Raw genomic sequence first — 18,100 nt, forward strand, 5'->3', positions numbered from 1 at the left:
GAAGAGATTTAGTATTCCAGCTGAGTGGCAACAGGAATGCTTGCTTTAATCTGAAACTTGATGTTAGAAAGCGTGGGAGAGCTCTGCTGTCAGATTAACTCCGTTCTCATGCACTTTTCCCTGCACTGAACTGGAACCAAACATACATGGATCAAAAGTCAAATGCTCTATTAATTTAACCACACGTTGGATTTAATGGCATATGGTAATGCATTATTGATTGCACATCTTAAAACTGAAAATCTTTATGCTAATAACACCTCACATCAGGGCAGGTAGTATGAAAAATGCAGTGGATTAATAAATGACTTTGTCTACGAGTAAGAACTGTTGCCATGCTTTTCCTTGTAAAGACTGAAGCTTTGGGTGTGTTTGAGTGGGGGTGTGTTTATATATTCTGTCACAAGGAAACGTGCAGTAGCAATAGCTATGTTGTATTTCTCAGTATAAAATATTAAAGAGCAACAACGGTTTGGAAACAGTTCTACAAGCAGTTACATTCAACAGCTGGTACCAACAAATGGCACAGTCCTGCCTGAAAGCACAGCATGGTCGACTTTTACTATTCCTTTACTATGGAGTCTTAATAACTGGCTGCAAAACCCTTCTGAATTCATGCTTTTGAAGAACTTTTGTGAGTTTTTTCAATGCATACTTCCAGCTGATGAGGGGTTTTTTTTTGTAGTACTTACTGAAAGAGCCTAGCCTTATTTATCAGCTGTTGGATATGACCCAGAAAACTCTTATTTTTACCTACTTGAAATCATGCTGTAATTTTGAGGGAAGAAATAAATTTATTTTTTTTTCTTGCCAAACAAGGATTTTAAAAAGGGTGCTTGCTCATCCAGGGAGTCTTGCAGATATGTTCTATTTCTGTGCAAGCTCTTCCTCATCCACATTTTTGACATTTCTTGGTGTAGTTTTTGCTGTGCTGTACATTGAACCCTTAAGTGACTCTCAGTGTCATACAGTCTAAGCTCTTTTTAGTACTTCGCTAACATGACTGACTAGTTTCTCTGGTCTTTCAGGAAAAAGCTTGTTTTGATGTGTCTTTAGCTTTGAGTTGTTTGTGGACACTGCTTCACACTTGTGGCAGAGTAGCAGGCTCGGAGCAGGAGGTCCAGGCTGTTCCTCACATCATAAGGCTTTGTATCACGCTTGCCAGTACTCTGTGACGCTCTGCCCTATGGCACAGAGTTTGTTTAGCCTGAACAGAAAAGCTTCTGCTATAATCTTCCTTCTGGAGTTTGTTTTAATTCTTTTAGATATATTTGGTCTCAGTCTTGGAAAAATTTGAGTTTAGGACCAAGGCTGCAAATGTGATTGTCATTATGAAGGAACCAGAATGGAAAGCCAGAAGAGGTAGCTGGGTTGACAGAAGGATGTTGTGGTAGTAGGGATTTTGTAAATGCCACCTCTTACTGTTGCAATCTAATCAGATCAAGCTGTAAATAATTGTTTTCTTCCAGGATGGGTTGAGGTCTCCTAGTTGGCAGCAGACTTCACAGTTGACACAATACAGGGCAGATGTTGTTATTACTTACGAAGATCCCTAAACTAAGAACTCCAGCAGTGGGTTGTGGATGCATACCTTTAATTTGGCCAGGTTTGTGCCTTACCTCTGTTCTGAGTCAGCTTCAGCAGCTGTTAATCATCTTTGCATTGCCTCTGTCAAGCACAAGGTTTTCTGTGAGGGAGAGAGAGGAATTGCTGTTCACCAGTGCCAGTGAACATGGCAGATGTGGGGTGCTCAGCCCTGGGAGGGACAGGTTTCTGCAGTGACTGCGTTACCGTAGCACCGCGTGTGGAGGGAAGCAGCGCAAGGACTTGGCAGGAGCACAGCCTGATTCCTCATCAGAGCAAGTTGGGAGGTGCTGCTCTGTCTTACTCTTGGGAGCACCTGCCTCTGCAACGCCATCCTGCTCCCCTCTGAGATAAACAGGTGCTTGGGAACAGACTCCTGCACTACTGAGAAAGTATTGGTTGCTTGTAAATGGAGATAATTGCTGTCCAGACATGAGAGGACAATGTCAGCAGTACCTTTCTGGTACTGGAAGGGTATCACTGCCTCCATCAGGTGTTTCATGGACTCATAAGCTCTGGAACAAGCAGGTCCCATGAGCTCCCATACTGTGAGACCCTGGAGCAGGAATCTGCTTGACAATTTATCTTCTTCTGCCGTGTCTAGTCTCGTACTTTCTTGAATTTTCCTTACAGTACTTTCTTTGTTTAGAACTGACTCAGATTCCTTCTTTGGTGAGCTGTTTTGCTGGTGCTGTGATCTTTCTAAGAGATAGCAAATACTTTGTTTACTGTAAGCTCTATGCAGTAATTCATGTGGTTACACTGTGAAACAGAGAAGTCCTTCTGGAGCTTGTTTCCACACCCACCCATTCATCTGTGCCCTTCTCCCCATTTTCAGTACACGGCTTCAGCATGTCACGTTGGCATGATGTCATACAAAGCCAGCAGATTTGTCATTAAAAGCCTTGTCATCAATAGATGACTGTTTGTATTTTCTGCCTGCCTGAAACTGTTTTATACTTACTAACCCAGTAATTAAGAGTGTGCTGCCTTTGGAACAGGTTGGTTTCACTGCCCCACCTTTTCCATGGGCAATTACAAGGCAGTGCCAATGGGGAGCAGGGGATATTCATTAGCCTGGATGAGACTTGGCTCCTTCAGCCAGCTCACACAAATGCGCTCCGCCCGCCCCTCCCCACATGGGCGGTAGCCCAACACTGGGCAGCCTTTGGAGACCATGAATTTGGGTAATATTTGTGGTGCACCTCTTTAGGGACTTGTGTAAGAAGGATGCAGAAGAAGAGCATTGCCTCAAAATGGCTGATAAAATGCTCTTTTGTGCAGCTTCAGTTGAACCTGAGCAGAACAATGTCAGGGTTTTCTTATCATGTAAAGTGATGCCGTTCTTCTGGGCCGCTGGATTGCTCGACTGCTTTTGATTGTCTTGTGGTAATTGAATAGCTGTGCTGTGTAACCTGTGCTGAAGGAATCAGGGCTGTTTATTCAGCAAACAGATGTCCTGCTTTGTGGTGTGCTTACATTGTTCCTGGCTTGCGTCTTTCATTAGTTAATGTTGCCAGCTAGCCAGGCTATCGTCCTTGCACTGATCATTTTGCGTTTGCAAATGCGTTTCCGTGTCGCAAAGGGAGATTTGGAAGCTTGCAAAATTTGCAAAGTAATTCCATTGATCCATCAGGACAGAGTCTGTCAGTAGACCAGGGTTATCCCTGCCACATCCTGTGCTACAGTACATCAAACCAGCAGATCTGGGCAGGATCAGTTCAGCCCTGGTGACGTAAACTGGGTGTGATCCCAGCCTATCTCACCTCAAATGGGTAAGGAACATGTGAAATAGCTTTTGCTTTGTGTATCCTGCTCCTGTGCAATGCTGACCACAGTCAGACACACTTATCAGAGATCTCTCTGCCCTCAATCCATTTCCTGGCTTGTCCCTAGTACCACACACTCCTGAGTGGTTTCAGATAGCTGGCAGAACTGAAAACAAAGCAGCTTTGTGTTTTAATCATCCCTACCGAGACCCTAAAATTGATGTTGATCTGGAAGTTCCTCAGCTGATGCAGGCTGGCGGCAGCCAGTGGCCCAGATAAGCCATTTCCAGCCCTGTATAAGGCCCAATATCTCACTTGAAAGGAGTTGAAAACACCCCTTCCAGTGGGGCAGTGGTTTTGATAGATTGTAAGAGATTTACCCTTGCAGCTGTAACTGTAATGTATAGAAAAGCTACTTTTTCCTATTTTCAAATTATATTTGGTATCATTTTTTAACTCTCCCTCAGCAGTCTGAACAATTGGACTCATGATAGTAAGCAAGCCTGGCTTTTATAGGAAGAAGAATGTGACAAATAACTCCCATAAACGTGTTTACAGTTTGCACTATCATTTCTAAAATACCATTTCCTATGTTGACACAGAGGAAATAAATAGTGATGGGGAAGGTTTTACAGGTGCCAAGTCAGGATATGACTCCCCCCAAAACACAACTGCTTGGCTGCAAGAATAGTGAGTGCTGTACAGTGTTTGTGCTGGTAGCAATTTGATATTCAGCTCCTCCAACTTTTCTGTCCTGCGAGAGATTACAAGTTTTCAGCAAAATCCTGGGGGTAATCCTGCAGGATTCAGCTGTCAACAGCTGTGCTCACCACAGACTCCTCTGCAGGCATTTTTTGCAAGCAGCTGTTATCTACACGCCATTCCATGCTGGGGCTGATCCGTCCTTCTTGTAAGACGTAAATTGTAATTGCCTCTATGTCCCTTATCATCACTTGATATTTCGAGTGATGCAGAAAATAAGGACACACTGAGGGGTATGTCTCTCACAGCAGCATCCTCAGAACAGGTAGTTTTCTGGGGAGCTGGGGAACAAGCCATGTAATTGCAACTGCTTTAAAGGAGGTCTCAGCTCCAGTTTGGGGCTGTGGGAAAGGTTTCTTACCTTAGCTTTTCCCTTAAAGATGAGAAATGTATGGCACAAAAGAGCTTTATGAGAGCAGGGGTTAGATTTCTGTCACTTCAGAAAGAAAATTAGCAAAGGGAGCTGTCAAGTGAGAGGAGATATCCTCTGCCCATGCTGTCATGCTAGATGCCAGAGGGACATTCCTGTCTCCTTGGTGACTACAGCTAGCAAGACCTTTGCCTGGTTGAAAATTTTCCAAGTTTTGGTTTGTAACTGCAAAACCCACTTGTTTGTTCTTTTCTCTCCTTCTGTTTCCCTCTCCTTTCCTTTCCTCCTGCTTCTCTCCTCTATTCCTGCTTTCCTCTGTCATTTCTGATACTGCTGCTGTAGTTCGTGGAGGCAGTTAGAGCTTGCAGTGCCCCCAAAAATCCTGTTGTGCCTAGATGTTGCTTGCTCTAACCTTCTGAAAGTACTGAAACTCAGAAATAAAAACTGGTTTCGATGGTATGCACTTGAAAGCAGATTCATAGCCTGTTCTTATGTGCGTTGAAGGCACACTGGCTATCCTCGAATAAAACCAAGTGCTGACAACCTCATTTTCTCAAATAAGAGCATCCTCGTATTGGCTGAACAGGAGGTTGGCTGTTACTGACAAGCTCCGTGTGCAGACAAGTTAGTACAGCGAGCAGGGGCTGAAAGGAGTCGAGGCATGACTGAGCCTCATAATTATACCTAGATTAGACTTTTGCCTGAGGGCAAGGCATGGCAAGAAAAAGCTCTGAACTTCTATCGTGGTCTGTAGTGTTTGAACACAGACACATCCCTCGCTGTCCCAATGAAGTCAGCAGTGCCAAGCCCGGCTGGAACGAAGCCCTGTTATCTCTACAGGAGTGTTGCTGACGGGGCAGGCGTGGGCTTGTTCTGGGCTGTGCTCTGCACTGTGACCAGCTCAGGTTTTCTCCAAAGCCACTTTTTCACGAGGGTTTTGGGGAGCTGCCAGAGCCACACAATACAGGGGAGACCTGGAGTGGTTGAGGCTGCCCATTTCATGATGGTACAGGTACATCTTGGACCACCTCTGGAGAAGGTGCTTGTCTTCCTCTTGAACTAGATCCCTGGATGTTCTGACCTTGTCCCCAGTACATGTCTCCTGAAGCTACCATGGAACTAACAGCAGGTGAACTCCAGCCTCTGGGTGTCTGAGGTGTCATCAGAGACCAGCTGTCAGATTTCCCTATGCATCTCATCACAGTGATGTGACCTGGGATTACAGCCTCCTGGAGTCACACTGCTGCCCTGAAACACCAGTGCTGCCTCTGTGTTTGACTGACAAGGGATCAAGCAAGTCCTTGTTTGGTAGATGCAGGCATGTCAGCACTGCTTGCTGGAGTTCTGGTGGTTCCAGGCTCCAGGCATGCATGGAAACTGGGCTGTACCAGTACCAGTGCTAGCCCAGGAAACATACTGTGGCTCTGACTCTGAAGGATGCAACATTTCTGTACTACTGTCATTTGCCACAGTAGTTTTGGGGCTTGTGTGCAGTTAAGAGGGAAAGGACTGTGCACTGCATGAGCCTTGCATGGCTGGCTGTGCCTGTCTGTGTCCTGCACAGTGTGGGATGTGGGTGCTGAGGATAATGATGTTGTGGCACCCTGTGCCCTCTGTTCAGCTGATGAGGGCCCAGTGTTCTCACCTGGGCTCCGTAATGACTTGGTCTTGCAGGGGGTGGATGGTGTGGGAGCAGCATTGTATTTAACTTTGGAGTGTAGGAAAGGCTTGAGCCAAGAGTTCTGGTACAGCAGATGCAGTTTTGCTGCTGGGTGTTTGTAATCAGTGTCTCTGTTGTACTCAGTGAAGTCAAGGTTAGATGATCTGTGGCTCATCTCAAACTGCTAATTTTGATTGAACAGTCACTCCAGTGCAGCAGACTGGTTGTGTACCTGTGGATCAGACACTGTGAAGGACTCTGTGGTCTCTCTCCTGTCTAGTCAGGGACCATTGCAGACAGGAAGAGATTTCTTGTCTGAATGCTGGTTTCAGTTTGCTTTTACCTATGTGCTAAGCATCTACACAGACTTTGGATGAAGTTAACTGGGTGATACTTAGTGCAGTGCATTCTTTGTAAAATCTTGTGCAAACCAGAAAATATTGTCTATGGTAATTGTGGTGATTAGATTAGATCACTTCAGGGTTTCAGCCTCCCCAGAGTAAACATCTGTTTTCAGTACCCTAAATGGCAAGGTGCTGCACTATAGGTAAACTTGGCCTTAATCCAAGGGACTGTCATTATCTACTGCTTTTTCTACAATTCTTCCTTTGCTTTTAAGTCTATACCATGTTGTACTTTTGTGTGTACCCTTCTTTTGTTTCTTTTCAGCCATGTAGGAGTATACATTGTGGTTGCTTGGTATTGAGTGCTTCTTTTGCTTGCTGTTGAATGCTGGTGCTGGTGTCATTCCAGTTAATCTCTATGTACCTTTTGTCTCTGAAAATCAATGGAGAGCAAATTTTAAAAGAACTAGTTTTCATAGTACATTTCATTTAAAAAAAAAAAAAATCCATTTATGTTTGCTGATGATAGAGGTTTCTCAGGAGGTCAGTCTGGGTGACAAAATAAAGTTTGTGCTTTTAATAAACATCAGGAACCTTTTTTCCTGTAGAAAACCTTGAATGCTTCATAGTCACTCTCATCTAAATGATATTCCCAGGCATTTTTTTATTTGTTTCTAGCAGATGTTGCCTTGTGCTACAGTCTTGATTTGCAGACAAGTCGAGGATCTTTGAACTCTCTTGAGACCTTTGTTAGACACATGTAAGATTAGCTACCACAGGCCATGTTCATGCTGCAGGTATGGCAGTAAAGGTAGAAGGAAGCACCTGAGGTCACCTATTGCTAATATCTTCCTGTGAGAAGTAAGGGGTTCAGATGTACAGTGATAGCAGGAAAAATCAGATTGCAGCAAGTTCAGACTCCTCTGGCACTTGGGAAGATGCTAAGATCATGTTTGTTTAAACACTGCAGTGAGCTGGGTGCCTTGCAGAATCGGATTTGCCAAAGAAGATTGCCTAAGGTTCCTTAAAACATGGGAAAAAAGAAACACACTGAAAATAATTGAGTTTCTGGTGCTTTAAAAGCTTCTTAATGTTCTTCAAGTTCTTTTTTTCTGCAAAAGTATGTTCTTCTGATTGCAGTTCAGGCTTAGCAGAGTACAGTACATCTTGCCACAGAATGAATAAATGAGCTCAGTTCTGCAGCTGCTATTGAATGACGATGTTGGAGCATGCCTTGGCTTATCAGTGAAGGCTGCCTAATGTATTCCACCCAGCCTACCTGAGCATGCTCTGCAGCAACAAACCCAATTAACTGCTTTTTTCATACCTACTGTATGAATGATTTCAGCAGTTAAGGGGGTACTTTGTTTCACAGTATTGTAGTAAGCCATGCCAGAGCATGCACTGGCCATTTCTCGCACACCTCTGTTGCTTTCTACAGCCCAGAAAATGCACCAGGAGCTTGCCATGACACAGTCTGGCCAGGCAGCTCATGAGCAGAGTGTGGCTCGTTAGCTTTACATTCATTAGTTTCTAAAAGCTTTCAGAATCAGATTTGGAGGCATGAGGAAGAAATTTATAGTCTATCTACCAGTGTGACAGAATGTTGCTAGTCAAAAAAAGATAAAGTAGGCCTCTCTGGACCTTTCTAAGGGGTTTTATTGTTTAGATGTTGTTTTTCAAGATGCCTCAAACTATTTGGCTTTGTGTTTGTCTGTTATCTTCAACTCAGTCCTCCCACAAAAAGTCAAATACCTGCTTTTACTGAATTATTAACAACAACGGATGGAGCTTACGTATCAATGAAAATTATGGACGTTTCCCAAGGCAGTTGATTTAAATGGAGTTAAATTTAGTGGAAGCTTCTATTGGTGTAATGAATGCTCATTATAGAGCCTAATGTGCTTTAAGGGCTTGATAACATTCTCAGTAGGGAAGTCAGGCTGCTGTTTTCCAGCAGAGGCACAGATGCTGTATGGTGGCACTGCTGTCACTGCAACTGTGTCCCATTGCTAGGCTGGAGCGTTTCTCTTTAACCTTGTGTGTTTTTTCCTCTTGCAGAAGACCACCTCCCTGCTGGCTTCCCAACCATTGACATGGGCCCACAGCTGAAGGTGGTGGAAAAGGCCCGCACAGCCACGATGCTCTGTGCTGCCAGTGGGAACCCTGATCCTGAGATCTCCTGGTTCAAGGACTTCCTGCCCGTCGACACTGCAACCAGCAATGGGCGAATCAAGCAACTCCGCTCGGGTAAGGTAGCAAAGCAAGTAAGCCTTCCCAGCCTCCTCACTCTTCCTCCCTTTTCTCTTTACATGCTGCTATTATTTTTTCCCTGAAATGCAATTCTAAACCCAAATGTCAGTTTGCTCTGAGCTTGTTTCTTTTGTGATGTAAAAACAGTTCTTGGAGCTGATTCTTTCTGGCAGGATATCGTGGCTTGTTAAAAGGAGACATTAGAGTGGACATGCCTTTTGGAACATCACCTGGATATCTTCTTTGATAGACTATCTTGATGTTGCCCCAAATCCTTGGCAGGCTCAGACATTCCACTACCAACTCAGTGGGTCTCAGATATTTTTTAATAGGAGCACAGTGCAAATGGGGATAATGAGATACTGGCTGGGATTTTACAATCAGTGGTCATATTGAACTTTACTCCTTATACAGACTGTGCAAGACAGTGCTCTGCTTTCTGTTGAGGTTGTTGCCATCCTTACTGTGTGACACCACAAGAATAAAGAAAAATCCAAAAAGCAGCAATTCTGTGGATTTCAAAGGAAGGTGGACACAGTTTTAAAATACACAATTTCTTTTTGATTCTTTTGTTTGACAAGCCAAATACTAGCTTTTGAAATACAGATGGTTATTTCTTGGGGGTGGCTAAGAATGCACTCATTTTAGCAAGGAATTCTTGTTTTTCTACTGCACTGTTCAGCTTCCCGGGACTGTAAAGCCCATTAGAGAATTAAAGAAAATAAAATGTTGCTTTATTCACTGATGAAGTGGAGCTCCCCAGTGTGAATTAGAGTGGCTGTTTAACAGTGCACAGCACGACTACACAGCAGCTTTAGTCTGGGGGAAAAAAAGCCCCCAGTGCCCTACACAAAGAACAGAAGGGACCAGAGCTGGGTCTAGAGAGATCTCATGCTTAAGGATGAAGCAGACTGCCTTGCCTGGCCACAATTATCTCTGGGCACTCAAAAGCCGTTTGTTACGAGTGCTTGCTGCCAGGGAATCACCATCTTCTTCTAACCAAGGTGAACGTCTTGAAACATTTCCCCATAGCAGGAGCCTTCTGCATACATTTGATGATGCTTGGATGATAAGTAGGTTTGTACTTGGAGGAGTGGGTAAGTGAGACATCACTCTCAGCAAAAATAGAACCCAGCCTGACACTCCTGATCCCACCTTGATGTACCAGTGAACGCTAATTATATATTTATAATTTTAACATTTATAGTTTTTGAAATTTCCCAGTGACCTTTAGTTTATCTCCCCCGCAACATGGTTTAATCTTGATCTGTTTGTGCTGGAAGAAAATATCACACTTGTTAATTATTCTGAGAAGCTTTAGGAAGCAGCAATAGAAACGTGCACATGGATGTGTTTCACTTCATAGCTGACTAAATCAGCATCAGAAATTACCATAAATGAGCAGCAAGGCAGCCTCTGATGCACTTGCTGTACGTTCTCCAGCCTCCTTTTCACAAGCACTTGGCTGCCTCTCTACCAGCTGCTTCACAACTTTGGTGAGATAGAAAGTTTAAAAACAAACTAGTAAACCCTGTCACAGTGTCCAAGTTTTGATTCCTATTCGCTGTTCTTGAGCAACATCTCAATTCAATATTTCACGTGGGATTCAAACTCTAGAGCTGGCTGCTTACGGAAGACACAGTAATTACCAAGGGAGGTGTCAAGGGAACCTTTTAGAAATCAATGAGCAGCACACATCCTCAGACTCACAAAAGAAATTGATTAGCTCTCTAATGTAGTATGGGAGGTTTCTACAGTTCAGTGCAAGAGACTTCTAAATACGAGTTTGAAGTTTTGTTTTCAGGGATCTGGTGCTGTGATGCCAAGACTCACCAAGGCTCTGCTCCACCCTGGCATGAGGGGGGAACATGAAGTTCGTGGCTTCTCATGGGCCGGAGATTAAAATCCCCTTTGCATTTGTGGCTTTTTCCTTTATTTGTAGTGGACATAAAGTAGGACCTGCACTTTGAAGTGCCTGAGTCCCATTTAGGGACTGCAGCACTCTGTGTGAGCAATGTGATGGCTTGGGCAGTTTCCCATTCATTCTGCAAGGTGTTAATTGAGCTCTCCAACACTACACTGTAGTTAGACAGAGTTGCTTTTCAAAGAAAAGAGTATTTAAATAGATACCTCATTATATGGTAGAGTTTAATAGTTTGCAAAGTCTCTGCTCCATTAAGATCATATCTTATAGTCATGCTGGCATATCTGCATGAATGTCAGTTTATACTATCTCAATCTAAATATACGCTCATTTAATTTTGTTTAATTAAAACCCAATAAAAGCGAGACAGATGTAATATAGTTAAAATAGCTGCAGCACATTGTGAGCCCAGTACTGTGTATATAGTGTCCGACCTTCAATGAGTACATAATATATTAGTATTCAGATGTACGAAATACAGGTCACGAAGGTCAAAGCAGCTTTGGAGTCTGATGTAGAGAGGGGGTTGAGGGATGGTTCTGTTTCTTCAGGCTCCTTGAATGGTATAAATAATTAGAGGTAAAGAAGCAGCATGTTTGGGAAAGGTGCTCTTTTCTGACACTCACAGTTATGTGGGCTGGCAGTGCTCTGGGGGCTTCAGGCAGGTCTTTGAACTTGCATTCAGTCAGATCATGTGCCCCAGGGGGCTCTGAACATCAGTTGATAGAGTTCTGTCCATCAAGGTACTAGAGGTTGTGGTTTAAGACATCCAAGCCACCATCAGGCTTTTTTAACCCCAGCAAACTGATGTCTTTGTCAGGAGTAAATGGACAGTTAATAAATTTGCCTTGTATCCTACTCTCCATCATTTAGTAATTATGTGTGTGTATATGCACTTTTGCTATTACACCTTCTGACAGCATAACTCTATATTTGGAGACCTTTTTTAACTATTTCTCACCATTGTTTAGGTTTTTCTTCCCAAGTAAAGCTTAATTATATTTTAAGTCCCGTTCTTGGGTAGTTTTGCAAGTAAATATTAGCCTAACGGCTGTAGAGAACACAAAGAAATCTGGGGTTTCATCTCTATTTTCCCAGATCAAGGCAAAAGCAAGGTCTCTGAGTCATGCTGGTTGTAGCAAATTCTCTCTTGTTCATCTTGCTAATACTTCCCACCTCTTGTGGGGAGGTTGCTGCTCTGCAAGTGCGGTGACTCAGGACAACTCCCTGTTCTCCCCTGGGGGTGTGGAGCTTCACTCATTGCCTCAGTCAGTGACACAGGAACTGAGGCCAGCTCTGGGCTGGGAAACCTCCCAGCATGCTAACACGTTTAAAATATGTTTGGCTGAACTGATTTTAAAACTGTCCAGGCACTGTAGTATTGCAGGTGATGACACACGTGAGTTCTGGCAGCCAGAGACAATGCTGCACCTCTAACTGTATTTTAATGATGTGCTGGAAGCTCTCTCACTATAGATCAGATTGTGCCGATGCTTTACAGTTCTTCTATACAGATTCTTGGATCAGAAGCTCCTGAGGACTTTAAAGCAACTCTGTTGGAATTCATACTCTCAAAGCTCTTGAATGTCTCCAGTGATTTTCATACCTGAAGAATTGTTCTTCCACCTTGCTCTTCAGAAAACCTATGAACAAAATGTCAAATTAGAATAAATAGCTATTCTGGCTGTTAACATAACTCTTTGCCATGTGAGAAAACTCCAGAAGTTCAGAAAACATTATCTTTCATCTAATAGAGAACTTGGTGTTACAAAAAGTATAATTCTCTTTTAATCACTTTCAATTAACTGAGTTACAGAACCATGCCCTAGATCCTAGAGCGACTTTCAGACAATTAACTGCAAGTTAAGCATTAGAGAGGACTCTGCAGGTGACTTCAGTCACCCTCTGGAAAAGTAGCACAGCCTCTAACACAGAAGCAGAGGGAGCTGGCTCACCATATCACCTTACTGCATTTGGGCTCAGCAAGCATTTTCATTTAGGCTTGATCCTATCAATAGAAGCACTACGTACTTGGAAACAAAAGGAGTACCCAACGTGCACAGAGCTAACATGCAAGAGAGGTGGTGCCTCTTTGTCTCAGTGAAGTGGCCATGTCCATATCCTGCTTCACTGCTAATACCCAGCAGTCAGTACCCAGCAGATGTTGAGCTCTTAGCAAGGAACAGCTTCAAGTCCAGATAGGCATTGACTTGGGACAGATGTAAAGGTAGCCTAAAAGAATGGAGATTGGGTAGTTTTATCCACAGGGATCAGGCAACCCACACAAGGATGGATGCTCTCTCAGAAAGGACCAGCTGGAAAAGGATTGAAGCAATATATTGGCCAACAACAGCCAGTTGACATTTGAAGTTTTGTCTCCTGGAAGAACCTAACTGCGCACCTGGGTCGTGCTGCATGAGGCACACACAGCAGTTGTGGAATACCTTCAGACTCCCTGTGGCACCTGGTGGCAAATAGTCTTTCACTTTAGAAAAGAGTTTCCCCATAACCGATGCTAGGAAGTAGCCAAAAGCACTGTCAGAGTTCTCTGGGATCCAGTGTTGCACTGCTGCAGTGCTCAGTTGCAGGTAGCACGAGCTTTGGTTTCTCTGTTGATGTTGCTTTGGAGTGATTTTTTGGTGGTTTAAGTTCCTACAAGGATGGTATGTCAGTAATGTGAATTTGTCAGCAGAGTAAAGTCCCTTCTCCAACAGAACTTCCACATCCTAGGAAATACTGACACAAGTAACCCCAGGGGGTTTTCCAGTGTATCATCCTGTGTTTTTTTCTTGCTTTGAGTGTCTGACTGGATGCTTCCAGGACATACAGAATATCAGGTCAGCACACACTCCTTACTGAGGTGAATGTGTGGGATGTTACTCAGTGTCTGTTACCATGAAAAGGAAACTCTCCTTCCTTTCAGACCTTCCAAACACAAGGAATTGGGTTTGAAGTTCGATCTTGGGGTGCCCTTTGCATAAAGCAGCCTGGTGATCAGAGGGCACGGGTTGGCCTCAGTAACCTTTGGAATGATGACACTTCCATCACTTGATGGTCTCTTCCTTTGGCACTCTGTGGCCTGTGCACTGTGATTTATCCTTTTATGGGGTACCCTAAAAGGACAGCAGCCAGAGATGAATCATCATATGATGTGGAGGATAAAGGGAAACTTAATTTTTTTCCTTCTGGATGAGGAAATTTGGGGTCTGTCTGAAAAGCACTCTGTAATGGTGTCCTCTGAGTGAAAAGTGAATGTCTTAACTTCGCAAAGGTGACAGAGACATGAAACAAACACTGCAGTAAATACAGCCAGCCTCTCTGTTGCTTCCACAAGGGTTGGGTTACGTTCAGAAGCCAGGAGAACTGGGATTTTACTAATGAAAAAATTAGCTGTCCACGTTTAACATTTTAGGGAATCTGCTTCAAGTATGCAGTTGTTTCTAGAGCTCTGTATAGACAATTGCATAATAGAGAAAGGATTGAGCCTCTGCAGGGAGTAGATAAAAAGATTTCCTGCAAATCTTTTCAGTTCTAGGACAGAGCAACAAACCCTATTTCAGCCAGATGAGAGATAAGGGGGTCATGTTTTCAGCCCCTTGGGCTTGTGTCGTTGCACCTGCATTCCTGTGGGAAGTGACACATCGTGGTGATGCTTTCCCTAACTCTGAAAATTGGAAGGCATGGGTTGGGGGGACACACAACACAGCAGAGTGGGAATGCCCTAGACCAAACAGGGCAAAAATATCACTTGGCAAACTTTCCAAACAGGCGAAGAGAAATAACCCTGTTTTCCATGGCTGTGCTATTCCATGCAAGTATCTCTGGGTATAGCTGTTCTGTTAAGGGTAGCGGTAGATACTAAGATACATAAGTAAGTAGCAGATTATTATTCCAAGAGAGAGATTACCCACAACTTCAATCACTGCAAGATTTTTCCTGATGTTCAGTCATCTCTGGATAGAAGACATCAGAATATATAACAAGACATAAAGTTAAAATGGGATAATGTCATTTTGGCAGAGGAAAATGCTAAAATGAGTAGTTTGAATTGCACTCCTACTTCAAAAAAGGGACTCTGCCTTAAGGAAGGGTAGTTAGAAAAGAAAGAGAATAAGTATAAATATTGTAATTACTTTTTAAGAGGCAAGTTAAATGTGCTTAAAATATGCCTTCTTTGTATTTACAGAAATTCTTTTCTGTCTTTCTTTCCCATTGGGTGATCATTGTTGTGGATAATGGAATGAGCTGTAAATCTGAGATACACGACACTCTTGTATGCATACTGGTATTTATTAATCAATACACTGAACATGATTTGACACACTGTGTCCTGTTTAACCCTATTTTTCTGTCTGTTTAAACTCCTCAGTTTTCTTTGGTAAGTGCTTGGTATTCAGATCCTACAAATCTGCATAAAACCAACACATACCATGAACTGCCTACAGATTCAATTTGCATGAATCTCTCCCTTATACTAACAGCCTTCATATGTGCAAATTAAGACCAAGGGGACAAAAGTGGGGATTAGAAGGGGTTCCCTGCCAATTTGCCCAGCTGGAGCTTCTGCTTCATGCTTCAGTATTGATTGTACACCAAACTCAAGACACTGACCAGTGGAGCCTCCACTTGGTAAATACCTTGACCTCATAAAATGACCCTTTATAGATTGTTGCAACAGGATAATTTAACCTTACTCCCAGAGAAGCCCTCCTTATAAGATACTCTTCATTACAGCATGTAAAATTATCTCCAGTGCCTTATAAAGAGGGTAGGGATTCCTTTCTTCTGCTAACATCCAAATTAGACAGGAACAGAGATCTGGCTAGCGTGCCATTGTTACATTACCAGAAACCACTTTGTTTCGAAATATTTCTGTATGTAAAGTTAATTCTGTGTGACACCAATTTCTTTGCCAGAGGGAACCTGATGCAAGGGTTATGTGAATGTGGAGAATGACTCAAAACTGATTTATTACACTTTCCTCTTAGTTTAATGTCTTTAAGCGAGCAGATTTTGTCCCACTGGTCATTCTAACCTCAAAGCCAAATTGCACCGAGTGCCCGCAACCATGTGCTTTCCACCCCTCCTGCCCAGCACACTCAAAGTCACACAGCCCCAGGACACACCCTCCTTGTTCTGTATGAGGAATGAAAGGGCACTGCACCATCTCCCCAAAGTGTCCTCCATCTCAACTGCTTGAACAGTGGTGTGGGTGAATGCAAGTGCTGAGGCCAGCCAGCAGTGCCACCTCGGCAGCTTAGTTTGGCCCCTGTTCATGAGGGTGGGGGCTTTGATGGCCAGATGCAGGGCTGGATGCTGCACTCCTGAAAGCAATAAGCTTTACTAACCTCCTGAGAGTGTCACTCTGACTTTTATTGCACATCAGTTTCTTTTTGTTTATTCCTGTCGCGCTAATACAAATTCTAGCTTTAAAAAAAACTTTCTGCTTTTTAGTTATAATTTTCTTCCTTTCCTCTTTGTACTAATGCTTCTCTCTAATCTTATTTGCATTCAAATTACCTCACCAGGTGGTACACCGATCAGAGGTAAGAATGCTGAAATGTGCCTCCAGTTGTCACGTCACTCCATCTCCTGTCTGCCTTGTCCCTTCTCCGGTGTTTCTCATCTCCAGCTTTTACTCTCAGCCCTAACTCTGCCAGTGCTCTCACTCATCTGCACTCTCCCACTCTAGTGTGTTTATTTCAGTTGGGTTTTAGCGTGATTTCTTGTAGACTCATCCATTGCAATTTTGCACTGTTGAAAGGGGGTTATTCAAAGGAAAGTTTGCATAAGTTTGGGAAATGCTCCCAGACCTCCACCACAGAAGAGCTGACATACTTTGCAGCTCCTGAAAGTCTCTGAACTTCCCACACAGTTGTGACCTTCTGAGGTCTTGTGTCTCAAGGGTTTCAGATGGATTGCTTTGGTATAAGGATTTGGAGGTAACATTTTCACAAGAGAATGGTCAAATTCATCTGTGCTGCTGCTGATGGTCATGAAACTCTAAATGGAAGGAGAAAATTTCTTGAAAGGTTGAGTAAACGTGACTCTGGGATAAGGAGCACCTGTGTGTTCCTCATGTTTCTCTTTTAAGTGCACTCACCCTCTAGTGTGATGGCATAGTGGAGAACCACTGACCCAGACCCCCCTTTCTGAGCTGGACATTCCGATGTTGTTTTGCATCATTAAGGTTTGTTTTAAATAGATAAATCAGAAGTGTTGTATCTGGCTGTTTAAGCCCTCATTAATTAAACCCACCCCTGGTTTGACAGCCCAGCCCAGTCTGATGCACAGTCCCTGGGTAGTTTTCACAGCCTGTGTGCACCAGTAATGACTTTCCAATTGGAGTGTTGTTTTTTCTAGCCTAAACACTCAGAGCTGTCTCTTTAGATTAACTTTAGCATGTTAATCAGTGTTATGTGCTGAGGCCCTTCTGAATTCTCTTGTGATTTTGGTTTACCCCTCTTGATTGACCTCTGGATTTCTTGACAGAATGACTACTACCTATAAATCAACACAACCTCGTTTGTTCAGTTTTCCCCCTTCTCCCTTTTCCTCCCCCTTTTCCCTGAATCACTGCTGGAAGTTAATAATCTTATTCTTGGAACTGGTTCTGTTGCTGGGGGTTAATGTTTTCAGCTTCCGTTAAGTGATTTTAGAGTAAATGTGAATTGCTATTTGATACATATTTGCATTAAGTCGCCTTTGTAGCAAATCTGGGTCAGGGAAAAAGACTGCAAACCTTATTTTTATATGAATGGGTTTACCTATCTGTCATTCTTCCCTTTGGAACACTGGAGATTGACAGCTGTGATGTTACAAACTCCTTAAAACTATTTCTTCATCTCCTATTTCTACTGCAAATGCTAAAATGAAGTGACAGATGGAATGCTAAGTCGCCATCCGCTCCGAGCTCCCGGCCGAGCACGCTGAGTTGTGCAGCCATCGCAGGGCCTCCCCTCACGCTTTGCTGCACGCCCGTCCTAGCTGATGACATTAGTGACTCAGCACCAGAACCACATGGACACTCCATACGTCCTGCTTGGGAACCGATCGCATCTCTGTGGAAAGAACCATCCATCTCATAAAACATAAGTTTCCCGCACCCCCACCCCCTTCCCACCCCCGTTTGAGTCCTGATGAGGTATTTTAAGAGTGTTCTTGACATTATTTAAAATATATGTGTCCTGTTTGAATGTCAAAGATGACATTTCTGTGAGAGCAAACAGAAGCCACGTGCTGCTCTCTGGCTTCTCCTAGAGGATTTCTGTCAGCCTGATGCCTTTTATTTAAAATGGAGGTCATTGAATTTCTAAAGATAACGACAGATTAGATGAAAGTGCTTTTATGATGGTGAGGTTGTGTCCATGTAGAAGTGACTGTTCTGCCATGTTCTATACCCAGCTGCACTCTTGTTCCTCATTAAGGTAAGTT

General features: G+C 43.4%; 1 protein-coding gene across 17 annotated transcripts in view; it reads left to right on the forward strand.

Moving 5' to 3' along the window:
- The window catches only part of PTPRF (protein tyrosine phosphatase receptor type F), a 376,909-nt gene that overhangs the window by 261,640 nt on the left and 97,169 nt on the right, over window positions 1-18,100 (forward strand). For 10 of the 17 annotated variants that reach the window (XM_019007641.2, XM_015636139.3, XM_015636143.3 and 7 more), the window contains exons 6-7: window positions 8,551-8,739; window positions 16,195-16,212. In XM_019007641.2, the coding sequence (XP_018863186.1) occupies window positions 8,551-8,739; window positions 16,195-16,212 (207 nt within the window). The remainder of the gene's footprint in view (window positions 1-8,550; window positions 8,740-16,194; window positions 16,213-18,100) is intronic. The other 7 variants (XM_015636141.3, XM_015636146.3, XM_015636145.3 and 4 more) reach the window with 1 other exon arrangement.

The sequence above is a fragment of the Parus major genome, chromosome 8, assembly GCF_001522545.3.
Source record: "Parus major isolate Abel chromosome 8, Parus_major1.1, whole genome shotgun sequence".
Taxonomy (NCBI): domain Eukaryota; kingdom Metazoa; phylum Chordata; class Aves; order Passeriformes; family Paridae; genus Parus; species Parus major.